This window comes from Phalacrocorax carbo, chromosome 2 (genome assembly GCF_963921805.1).
Source record: "Phalacrocorax carbo chromosome 2, bPhaCar2.1, whole genome shotgun sequence".
NCBI lineage: Eukaryota > Metazoa > Chordata > Aves > Suliformes > Phalacrocoracidae > Phalacrocorax > Phalacrocorax carbo.
The window spans coordinates 65612714-65625630 of NC_087514.1; the positions used below are offsets into that span (position 1 = coordinate 65612714).

The following is a 12917-nucleotide window of genomic DNA, read 5'->3' on the forward strand; positions in this document are numbered from 1 at the left end:
GCTGCTTTTTTTTTTGTTTTGCTAACTTTTCTTTCTCTCTCTCTTTTCTTTTTCTTTCTTCCCCCCGCCCCACTTTCTCCCAATGGGTATTTTTTTCTGTAGTGGGAAAGAGGGTTTTCTTTGTGGTGGACAGCTTTGCCACAGCCCAGGTTTCCACTGTCGTACTGGTTCATGTTATTCTTGGGCTCGCTCTTCTCCATTATTTGAAAGAATGTTGTCAGAGGTTTCATTAATTTTGTTAAACAAAAAGTGACAACAGTGTTGGGGTTTTGTAATCTAAATCTGTAATCTGAAGTAGGTTGAATTGTAATTCAGGAATTTGATGAGAGATTCTTCTGTGTAAATGGAAACGAGAACTCAGTAGCAGGAATCATAAGCACCCATTGGTCTTTTGACTTCTTTACCAACTGTAAATGACTAACATCACCAGAATACATTAGTGCGTTCTGATCTGGAAGTTGAGTTGACTTTGTTTCAGGGTTGATATGATGATATGCCAGGTAAAAAGGATAACTTAATCACACTATTTTCCCCCATCCACCAATGTATTTTTCTATCAAAGCTATAGAGGAGTCTTGATTTTATTCTTTGTTAAGACAGCTGTACAAAATTAATTTCTTCCCTTTGTTCAACTAGGAAGCAATATTGTGCTGGAAGGCCTGGGAATTTTGGGAGTTATAGTGGGTTTTCAGCTACAGTGGCATGTTTTCTGCCAGATATCGACATTATGCTTTTTTGTGATTTTTACAGTTGCACATATAGTTAGTGAAACAAACTCCATAGCCACCTGTTGTTATTTGTAGTACATTAAAAATTCCATTTGAGATCAAGGTTTTTTTAAAGGTTACGCAATCTGAAAGGAGAGCAGAGGAAGAAGACTGTATATGTATAGTCCAGATTTCTGTACTCCTGGATTACTTTGAGTTTGTTGGTATTTTGTTTCAGAATATTATTTCACTTCTAATTTTTTTTTCATTTCCTACTTGTAATCCACTAATACTAGTCAGTATTGAGGTAAAGGCTGAAACAGAAAAATAAAGCTGCTGGAATTAAAAAGGAAATGAGTGGCTAAGTAAGGAGAAGCCAAATACTAAAGAGGCCGAGATGAAACTTGTAATTCTTTAGCTTTATGAGCTGAGTAGTTCAAACAACTTGATTAGTCAGGAAGTTGACAGGTGATGAAGAGGACAGAGGCATCAAGGTGACCAAATAAGATTCTGCATGAAAGTTTTAACAGCCTATTAAGTCCTAGAAATAGGAAAAAATTAAGATACCCTTCGTTGAGATCCATAATTCATTTGAAAAGCAGCCAAAACTATAAAGAAAGAGGTTAGTTATTTCAAATTTATTCTGTTCAAATGAGTGAAGAATTTGTTTGGGTGTTTTTTGGTTTGGGGTGGTTTTGTGGCTGGGTTTGGTTTTTTTTATTGTTGGTACTGTGCTATTGGTTTTTAGAGGTTTTATCACTTGTTTTTGTGTTCTTAAAACTTTTTCAGGCCAGAAGCTCTTCAGTTGTCATGTGTGCAGTAATTCTTTTTCTACAAAAGGGAGTCTAAAAGTCCACATGCGTCTGCATACAGGAGCAAAGCCCTTTAAATGTCCACACTGTGATTTACGGTTTCGTACTTCAGGGCGCAGAAAAACCCACATACAGTGTCATTATAAACCAGAGACAAAGAAAGTTAGGAAGCCTGTCGCCCGTACTTCAACTGAAGGACTACAACCAGTCAGTCTTCTTAATTCATCGTCAACAGACCCTAATGTTTTCATCATGAATAACTCCGTTTTGACAAGTCAGTTTGATCAAAATTTACTTCAGCAAGGACTTGTGGGCCAGGCTATCCTGCCTGCTTCAGTGTCAGGTAAAAATGGATTGCTTTTTGATGGTGGTGTTGAGATCCAGTACTGACCTTTGCTTTCTATTAGCATTGAGAAAATTATGCAAAACACTTCCAGACCTTTAAGAGTTGTACAGAATTCATGATTCAATGCATGGTGGTAACATAAATAGAAATGTATTTATTTGAGAATGAAGGGGAAAATTTATGCAGTTCTCTTAAAAAGGTCTGTTCGGTTCTGCTGGTGTTACACTGCAGAAAAAAGAAAATGCAGATAACAAGTAGCTGGAGTACTTGTATTCGTTTTGGTAATACTCTCCTTTTCTTAAAAAGGAGAGAAGCAAAACAGTTATTCTGTAAGCTTTCCATCCATAAGATTTATTTTGTATTCAAGCATTAGATCATAGAGCAAAGAAAAGTTTGTCTATGCTAGTTATTTGTATAAATAATGAAGAGTGTTTTAAGTGCACGTGCTCTGCTGTACATGCGTAGTTAATGGTTCAAAGTAGAAAGAAAAAACCCACACACCACAAAAAACCCAACCAAAAAAAACAAAACAAGAAAACACTTCAGCGATACAAAAAACTACTAGTGTAGGCACGTATCCTAAATAATTAATGCCTATGGTACAAAGTCTTACTGGTTGACAGTGACTACAGCTGCATTAGCACATTAAATGTGCCACAGACCATTCTCTGACTCTGAGGCCAGCCAGCACAGAATACCGGACATGGTTCATGTTTCAAGTAAATGAGCTTTTGAGAATGATCCTTGTGAACTTCTAAATTGCTTTCCGAAATTGGTCATGTGAGTGCTAGCTGGCCTCAGGGAAATTTGGGACAGGGATGGTTTTAAGAGCAGAATAGCATTCAGGTGTGTGGAAATGTTCCCTGGTACTGTTAAATTTGCTTTTTAAATTGTGGGTCTTGGACTGACTGTCTGTCACTTCTGAAAGTGAGACTTGGATTTTCTGTACTTCTTTTTGCATATTTTTTTTTTTAGTACATATCTATGATTTTGTTATGCCCACAAATTCACAGTAATGTATCAGTTTCATATTTAAGTGTAGTCATTTCAGCGTATCTGCTTTGAGGTAAATGTTGTCCAGAACCAACAAACTGTTGGTTATTCGAAAGATACTGGTAAACGTTATTTGACAGGTGCCATTTGTCATAAATTTGTGATTAAAGTGTCTGATGTTTGCTTGGATTTTTTGAGTGAACCCAGTAAGGAGGAGTCTCTAGCACGTTGAGATGTCCTAGAAAGAGGCAGAAACCTTCTCAAATTGAGATTAGTGATTTGTGTTTTGCCCAGTGCATGTATTTCTTGGGTGCATTGTAAAACAGATATAGTATAATGAAGGATTTTGGAAAGGGAAGGATAGGTACATGTTTTGACACATCAACCAGAGGAGACTGGTTGATCACACTGAAGGTGTTTGGAGAAGAAGGTGTGTCAAACACAAAGTGTCTTTCTCGTTATAGTCTAAGACTTTTTGTAGATATGGTCTATTCAACTTCAGAAATTAGGAGCTGTCTAAGTTCTAAAGATTTCATATTTCAAATGCTAATGTACCTTTATTTCCATCTATGTGAGTACATAGGGTGAACTTTAGCTTCTTGAAAATGTGCAAAAATGTGGCAGTAGCTGTCATGTGTATGTTCAAGGTGTACTTATCATGTGTGAGTGCTGCTTGTATTTAGATGCGGCACACTCTCCAAGGAAATTTATACCAAATTTCTCCAGGTTTCCAGAGCTACTCCAGAGTCGTTCTTGTTTTGTAAGAAGGTAGCTAGTGCTTAAATAATAAAAATCCTTAAATTGCATAGAATTTATGAAGCTTTGAAATAGGCAATCATCTGCGTCAAATTATTTTTCTTGGCATAAATAAATGTGTGTATATAGCTTTTATATTGATTTAATTTATAAAAATAAACAAGCTAAAAGAGGCAGTCAGTAATGATAAAGAAAAACATTATAATATGACTGTTTTCTTTGGTAGCTGGAGGTGACTTAACTGTGTCCTTGACAGATGGTAGCTTGGCCACTCTTGAAGGAATACAGTTACAACTTGCTGCTAATCTGGTTGGACAAAATGTTCAAATATCTGGAATAGATGCCACCAGTATTAACAACATAACATTACAGGTAGGTTGCTCAGTTTCTTGCTTTTAATTTTATAGAGACCTTTGAGGACTGAATGAGATTTAATGAGCATACGTGCTTGTGGAAGGGTTCCCTTGAGTAAAGCACAAGGCAGTACCATGCTATATCAGTTGTACCACGTTGGAAGGCTTAGACAATAGCTACACAGCGGTGATTTTTTTCTGCTCTGGTTTCTTTTGGTTTTTTTCACGTTTTTTTTTACACCTCTGGGATTTTGGCAATTTGCTTTAAAATAAGTTGGTTTTTTTTTTAATTGTATTTTTCTTTTCACTTTTAAAGCATTTTAGGCTAAAGCTCCCTACTCCCTCCACCAAAAGAAATCCCCCCACAGAAACAAACCAAGCCAAATTATTGCCCAGAGTTTTCTTTTCCTTAACATAAGACACCAGTGTTACCTGGCAAGTTTTTAATATTTGGATTCACAATTTAAATTCCCATTGAGCTTGTAAAATGAACAATAGAAAAAGGTGAGATGATTACATTTCAAATCAAGTGATTACATTTAAAAACTTATATTTGAAATTATGTGAAAGAATGATTTTCCTGGTTGTGTTTGGTCAGTTCCACAGAATCACTGAGGCTGGAGGAGACCTCTAGAGGTCACCAAGTCCAACCCAAAGGTCGGGGAAGAGTCCTCTTCAGAGTTGCATTGGGCTGTTCAGAGTCTACCTACTCAAGAAGTTTTTAGTGTAAAATGGAGAAAACTGCATTTTAGTTTTGTTTCCCTCAGTCCCCATATGCTCATCCCTAACGAGTAAAATATCTGTTTTTAACTATCGAGGACAGATATTTGACTGTGAACCGAGACCTTAATGAGCCCTAGGAGCTGAAAAAATAGATAATTTCTGATATCAGTCTTCTCTCTGCTCCATGCCTTTTCAGTTTCAAAGACCTCAAGACAGTGATAGGTGTTACATGCAACAGTAAGACAGTACAGAAAGCCAGAACACCAGCATTGTGGGTATGTGGTGCCCAGCATGCTTGTGTGTGACTATGATCTTGATTTCCCAAACATTTTGCTGAGGGAAGGGAGGGAAGACTCTACAGCTGAAGACTGTTTACGTAGTGACTTTGGAGACTGGCTATATACACACACCTAAAAAATTAAATTTGAGTTTAAAATGTTAATTTATAAAGCTTGACTGTAATATATTCTATATGCAACCCTTTGAATTCTAGGTTCACGTTAAGGCTATTCATTTAACCCGTCTTTGTTAACTTCAGTTTGAAAACTTGCTTTTCAGATTGATCCAAGTATTCTACAGCAGACATTACAGCAGAGTAATTTACTTGCTCAGCAGCTAACTGGAGATGCCAGTATGGCTCCACAGAATCCCTCTCTCCAGGCAACAGAGAATGCAGTGCCAGCTAACGTGGTTATTCAGCCTATATCAGGCCTGACTTTGCAGCCCACGGTAACATCTTCTGCTAACATGACAGTAGGATCCTTATCGGAGCAAGAGTCTGTGCTGACAACCAATGCTAGTGGTAAGCAGTGTCAGTAGTTTTATTGTGCTTTGAATGCCTTAGTTTTAAATATGGTATTGCCCACAGTGAGACAATCTGCCCCCTGCCCCCAAATAAGCATACAGTTCTTGTATCGGTGTCTTCAGCAATTTACAACTTTGGTTTACCATTTTTGAATGTGATTTTTTTCAGAAGGTGGACTATATAACAAAAATGTTGAAAAACGTTTATAGTCTTCACAAATGTGAAATCTTTGTTCTGAAGATCTTAACCTGCAGAGGAATAAATTGGATATGAGAACAATTTTTCTTTTAAAGTACAAGTTCTAACATTCAAACTTGGCTACATCCTTAATAGCAGTGTAGAAAATAATGTATTAATTCCTTTAAAAATTGTATCTATTAAAAGAAAGGATCTTTCAGGAATTTTTCTGTTCTACCCGCTTATATTTAGGTGCACAGGACATCTCTCAAGTCATGACTTCACAGGGTATGGTATCTTCTTCAAATGGACAACATGAGATAACATTGACCATAAACAATTCCAGTTTGAGTCAAGTTCTAGCTCATGCTTCAGGTTCTACTACTACAAGCTCATCAGGAAGTCCTCAAGAAATCACTCTTACAATATCTGGTTGGTATTTTTAATGGTCTCTAATGGTAGCAGATCTCCATTTTATAAGGTAGCTATACAGTAGCATTTGAGGGTATTTTCACTCTACACAGCTTTCCTATGGTGTATTTGTTATATTCATCAGCTTTTTAAAGATATTCCCCAAATCTGCTTTTGAAAACCAAATACATTTGCTTTGAGGGTGCATGTTAAGATTGGTTCCCTGTTTCATTCATACTGTTGGTTCAACAGATATTTTTCTCAGTGGTGAAGCCTGTTTAACCAGTTCTTATTTCCTCGAGGTGCTTTGCTTGAGGACATACAACTCCTGGGTAATACTGGGATGGGGACAAGTAGGGTTAGGCATTGGGGGCAAGCATTTAATCTAGTTTTGTTCAAATGCCTGTGGAACCATGGTTCTAATAGATGTTCTGACAATTTTTTTGAGGTATACTGTTCCGTCTTTATATGTAGTTAATACTTCAGGTTTCTTGCAAAAATTTAGACCAATTTTCTTACTTCCTCTAAGGGACCGATCCTTAGTTATATACACTATAAATAGCTTTCCACTTCTGCCAAAGAAAATTAATATTTTGTATCATTGCATTTCTTTAATAGATCCAGTATAATATTCAGTGCTTTTCTTTCTTTTCCTTTTTTCTTTTTAACTTTTATCTTTTTCTGTTTTCTGTAACCTGCTTAGTTTTTTTAAGTGTCATGACAATAATGTCTATGTTAAGGTGTCACGTTCCCCCACCTATGTTTTTCCTGCTTGTTAATGGGCGTTCACTTATTGAAGAAAATGGAGCATAGCTGTCCAACAACTGATAGAATCTGCTTTCAGTTTCTCGTTCTGTGTTTGTTGACCATTCCACAAAATTAACACCATGTGAAAGTGAAGTTTTTCCCAAAACAGGATATATTCAATGCAATTCATTATCCATATAGTAGTTCTAAAAAAAAAAAAAAAGAATTTAAAATCACAATCACGTTTTAACCATTAGGCTTTCGTTTGCCAGGTTTTATGGTTTCATGGAGTTGATGCTTTGAATCTAAGCAAGCAAGATCTGTATTTGTCTAATTATTAATAAGCACAGGCATTTCTCTAATGGTAGGATGTAGCTATGCATAATCACACCTGTATTAAACGTGTTGACCCTCTGCACAAAAATCTGCATGTGTAGAAATGAATCTTTCATTGTATTTTCTACTTTTATTATTTCTTGATTACTTGTTTATAGCTCTAAGTACAGTAGCAGAATAACACTGAGACACTTCCAGTTATAACAGCATTAATTTCTATTCAGGACAAGATCTTATTCAGCATAATTCTGGAAGCAATGATCTGAATAGTGGCTTGAGGCTGACAGCACCAACCATCAACAGTCAGACTGCAGGTGCTACACTAACTATAAGCAACGACCAGCTTCTTTCTCAGGGCACTTCACTAAATGCTCCAGGTATGCATACAGATATATATTTTTTTCTAACAATAATAAAGTTTTGTTAAAAAATAGATGTTAGACCAGGTAACTAAATCTGAAATGGTATAATCTTGCGCATTACGATTCAGGAACTACATGGCTTTGTGTTTTCACACTAGCCTTAATTTGTTAGGCCAGCTTAAATGAGTTTTACTCCATAGAGTAAGAAGAAAATGAAAACAAGAAGTTACATCTAAAATTAGTACTTTGGGGCAGTTACAGGAATACTGAAGACCTATTTCTGTGAATCAGAGGAAAAAGAAATCTGATACATTCGCTGCAGACAGACGATAAAATATCCTTTATATCAAATCTGCTTTAGTATTCAAATTTTGATATTTGAAATACACATATGAATTCCTGTTTATACATAGACATAAACACCTGTGTGTGTAGTTGTTCAGACTTTCAACCAGGGCAACAGGTTGCATTGGTTGCACTGATGGTATTAGTACAAACTGCTGCAACGAGACTTATTACTGATATGTAAATAATTTTTTTCACTCTTATGTGTACTTTGCTTTGCAGTATGATGTCCATAAAGCTATGTTTAGATGTAGTTTTTCTAATTTTATCATGACTCCGACACTTTTTGGCACGTGATTAGCTGTTTGATTTTTTTGCTTCCAAAATAGAAGGGCCTAGCAAAAGAGAAATAGAAATTAAGTTCAATTAAAATAAGTTTGAAGTGAAGAGTTTCTGTATGTAACAGATTTTATTTTTTTACTATTTTGTGAATATTCCAGAACTTCATACAACAGGTGGAACAAGCCTTCCTTCAACAGCACCAATATCTCAGTCTACAGTTTCTGCCCAGAATTTGGTGATGTCTTCGTCAGGAGTTGGAGGAGATGGTAGTGTCACCTTGACTCTTGCTGACACTCAGGGAATGTTGTCAGGTGGTCTTGATGCGGTTACACTTAATATCACTTCACAGGTAAGAAGTGCTTTTCTGAACTGACAGATAAATTAATGTTACTGTCTTACAGGGCAGGAATTGGAGATTTTGCTTAGAAAATAATTTCGTCCTGTGAATACATTGTATTTGAAAATTCAGTTAACTTTCCTTCTTTCTGCCAACAGTGTGTGCACGCTGGCATGTAGAAGCATAAAATATTTAAACAGAAATACAGATAAATTTTGTAGGTGGTGTTTTTTAATGAACAACTAGGTTCTGCTGTTTCAAACATTGCTTGAGATCAGTGTTTAGTGATAAACTAAACTCTGTACTTCTCACTGTTCAGTAATATATCTTAGTATTCCTAAATACTTATTGTTCAATCTGTAAAATTTTTATTTACTACTTATGAACATGAAGGTTGAAGAGTAGTTGCGACAGTTCCTGTCACAGCAAATAACAGGACAGAATCTAAATTAAATTGACTGTCTTTAATAACACATAGTGTTATAAGAAATTTTATAAGATTAGTGCAGTATGGACTATCATCTCTCCAGCAGCTTTACCATTAGTTTTGGTTTTATCATAATTTAAGATTTTTGTAGTGTCATCAAGCGCCAAAGATGTGTTGGCAAATACAATTTATAGAGCGGAGAGAAAAAAATCAAATAATATTAATTCAAAATATAATATTAAAAGACCAGAAAGTAAAAATTTAGGGCCATTGTGTGGTTGGTATTTCAGTGTAGATTTGAAATCTGAAAACTTGAGCTGTTTCTTCTACTTTCTTAGCTGAACTAGGTTTACTTTGTTACTTAGTCTTTGACCCAAATTAAAGTGTGTAAATGTATATAAATGAAAGACCATTTGTCTAGCATACGGTGTGATTAAACCTGGTGAAGCAAAGCCTGTGAGGATGATTACATGCTTCCCTCTCTGCAGTTTTGCTCTGGGGAGGGGAAGAAAAGACTACTTAAATAGTTCTTGTGACACATTTGCATTTGTCATTTCTGGCATCACAGAGTAACAAAGCAACATGTGGTTTCATTTCAGACTTCATAATGATTTAAGCAATTACATTTGACAGTGTTGATGTTTATTAATAAGACTATGCCTGCTGTTAAGGCAGGCATAAATAAAATGAAATATTGTTTTGGTAACTATGCAAACACAGTCTATGTTGTAGGAATCTTGATAAATAGACAGCTAATACATAAAGGTACTGCGTTTCCTGGGGAAATTGAGGAGTGTTTAACAGTAACGTAGAAATAGAAGTTGTAATGTGATATTAGTAATCGTGTATCTGCATTAGTAATTTTGTACCTTGATTTCATATAGTTTGGAAGTAGGTCTAATTAAGAGATTTTAAAAAAGGAAAATATTGTGGGAAGATTATACAGGAAAGCAGAATAGAGGGGTTAAAGAAGGTATCAGCAGAAGAGACAAAGACAAGGGAAGGCTGAGACATTCAGCAATTGATGCAAGCCTGGGAAAAAATAATCAGAATTGAATCTCTACTCTTACAGACTTCCAGCTGTTGTTACCCTTACATTGGTAGACTTAAAATGGAAGGGGGAAAGGAGAGAAAACAGTAGTATTTGTTCAGATAGGATTCTGGAATGGACTTTTTCAAGGAAAAAAAAAAAGGTAGTTTTGGGGTATAAAATAACTCTCACATGACTACAGTTAGCTGTTTAAATATAGTTACTGTACCTCTTCTTTCTTGTCTCCCCTTTTTGACAGGGTCAGCAGTTCCCTGCTATACTCACAGATTCCAGTCTCGCTAGCCAAAGTGGGTCAGGCTCACAGCAAGTCATACTGGTGAGCCATACACCCCATTCAGCATCTGCAAACTCTGATGAAATAACGTATCAGGTAGGTACAATATATTTCTGTATCTTTTTTGTGAGTAAAGGACATTATTTAATCAAAATACTGGAATGATTCCTCTATATCTTAAAGCAAGAAGGCTGATGTCATTCCCAAATTAGAGTATTGGGAAGAGGTTCATAGTGACTTCCTAGTCACCGCGATTCAGTTTTAAGTTTTAATTTAAAAACACTTTTTCATATACAGAGAAGAAATGCAATTAATAACGTGTTTCTTTCTACAAATGACATAACCATGCTCTTAACACAGAGATAGATGTCTCAAAAAATTTCCAACTAAGTTTGTAATTAGATAAGAAAAATCGACGAAGTTGAGACCTATGGGGGAAAAAAAATAGCACCTTCTCTTCATGTAACCAAATTGCTTTAATAGTGGGGTTATATAAAGTCTTTTCAACTTCTTATGTGTTTGAATTTCAGTAGAAACTTTTACATATGTAATATAGTATTAATATTAGAAAAAAGTAGTTTGGACTTCTCTTGTTGAAGGGAAAACGAATGTTTTCAACCAACCTGGTAATGCAAGCTCTAAAGCAGGAAAAAAGGGGAGAGGCAGACGGTGACCCACAATCAAGTGAAGTGGTGGACTGGATTGGCAAGCAAAGCGCAAGATGTGGGCAAGCTGTGGCTGATACGGGCAAGAGAAACCTCAAAAATAATAAGGGCTGAAAGGAGGGGGGCTACCTCAAGTGTATGTGTATGAATAAAGGTGCTGAGACAACAGCATAATAGAGGAAACTTCAACACTCTTCTTGAAAAAGTTGTCACAACTGAGTGTCTCTCTGAAGTGTCTGTACAGCGATGCATGCAGCATGGGGAACAAACAGGAGAAACTAGAGGTCTGCGTGCCGCTGCAGGGCTGCAATCTCATTGGAAGCAGAGAGAAAAAGTGCTGCAGCTTACACAGCTGAAGTGCTGCTATGGCTGGATTCAGGATCTTTAGGAAGGACAGACCGGCAAGACAGCAGCAGGAATGCACAGAACTCTGCCTGGGAGGCCTTATGGGTAAGGATTGGCAAGGTGACACTGTTGTCAATACTAGCTATCTGCTATGGATTGCCTGATCAGGAAGAAATAGATCTTAGTCTTGGGCAGCCTGCCCTAGCTGACCCTTCTTGAGTAGAGGAGTTGGACTCGATGATGTCAAGGGGTCCTTTCCAGCCTAAACCAATCTGTCATTTGCAGTCCCTGGTCCACATGGGTTACTTCAACCTGCCGAAGATCTGCTGGACAGCAGGGCACAAGGAATCTAGGAAATTTCTGGAGTGTATTGTTGATACCCATGACTAAGAAGCCAGCAAGCAGAGCTGTTCTTCTGGGCCTGATACTGCAAACAAGGAAGAAGTGATTGGGAATGTGAAGGTCAGGGACATCCTTCGCTGCAGTGACCATGAGGTGATGGAGCTCAGGATCCTGAGGGAATGAAATAAGGCAAATAGCAGGATCACAACCCTGGGCATCAGGAGACCAGGCTTTGGTCTGTTCAGGGATCTGCTTGGAATAATTGTATGGTAAGCAGACCTGGAGAGGAGAAGGACCAGAGGAACTGGTTGATTTTAAACGTTGTCCTCCTAAAGAATCATCAATCCCAACGTGTAGGAAGTCAAAGGCGACAGGAGGCCAACATGGTGGAACAAGAAGCTCCTGACAAAACTCAGATTTATAAAAGAAGCATATGTAAGAGGAAGAAGGTCAGGTGACCTTGAAGGAATGAATACACAGACACTATCCAAGGAGGCAGAAGAATGAGTTTAGGAAACCCAAAGCCACCTGGAGTTGACTCTGAAAGGGACATAGAATGTAACAAGATGGGCTTTCACAGGCATATCAGCAGCAAGAGGAAGATAAGCTGTTGTGCTACTGATTGGGGCAGAGGACCTGGTGACAGAAGACTTGAAAAAGGGCAGTGTGCTGAATGCCTCTCTACTTCATTTTTACTGGTAAGATTTGTCTTCTGCAATCCCAGGTCAACGAGATCAGTGGGAATGGGTGGAGCAATGAATGTGTACCCTCTGCGGAGGAGGATCTTACACAAATCCATTGGTGATGGGATACTCTCATGAGTTATCATGAGACCAGTCTATTATCTTTGAAAGGTCATGGTGATCAGGAGAGGTTCCTGAGGACTGGGAGAAAGCAAAAGTTACTCCTGCCTTCAAGAGGGCAAGTTGGAGAACCTGGGGAAGTACAGGTCAGTCGCCCTCACCTCAAGTCCCTGGGAAGGCAATAGAGCAAGTAATCCTGGGAGGCATTTCCAAACACATGAAGGACAAGAAGCAGAGATTTATGGAGGGAGAAACATGCCTAACTGACCTCAGAGCCTTCCACAATGAGATGACTGGCTTGGTGTATGAGAGAAGCAGTGGATGTAGTTTGTCTTGACCTTAATAAGGCTTTTGATGTTGTGTCCCTTAACCTCCTTGTAGGCAAGCTAATGAAGTGGATTGAAAACTGGCTGAACTGCTGGGCATGAAAGGGTTGTGATCCATGGAATTAAGTCCATCTCAAGGCCAGTCATTAGTGGTGTTTCCTGGGGTTCAAATAATGGGGCTGGTATTGTTCA

The 12917-nt window shown here is 37.5% G+C and overlaps 1 protein-coding gene across 5 annotated transcripts in view; it reads left to right on the top strand.

Annotated features, from left to right (window-relative positions):
• Positions 1-12917, top strand: part of ZNF236 (zinc finger protein 236) — a 94472-nt gene that overhangs the window by 64823 nt on the left and 16732 nt on the right. For 4 of the 5 annotated variants that reach the window (XM_064443127.1, XM_064443123.1, XM_064443125.1 and 1 more), the window contains exons 23-29: positions 1497-1862; positions 3841-3986; positions 5249-5492; positions 5925-6104; positions 7391-7543; positions 8314-8504; positions 10209-10340. In XM_064443127.1, the coding sequence (XP_064299197.1) occupies positions 1497-1862; positions 3841-3986; positions 5249-5492; positions 5925-6104; positions 7391-7543; positions 8314-8504; positions 10209-10340 (1412 nt within the window). The remainder of the gene's footprint in view (positions 1-1496; positions 1863-3840; positions 3987-5248; positions 5493-5924; positions 6105-7390; positions 7544-8313; positions 8505-10208; positions 10341-12917) is intronic. The other variant, XM_064443124.1, reaches the window with a different exon arrangement.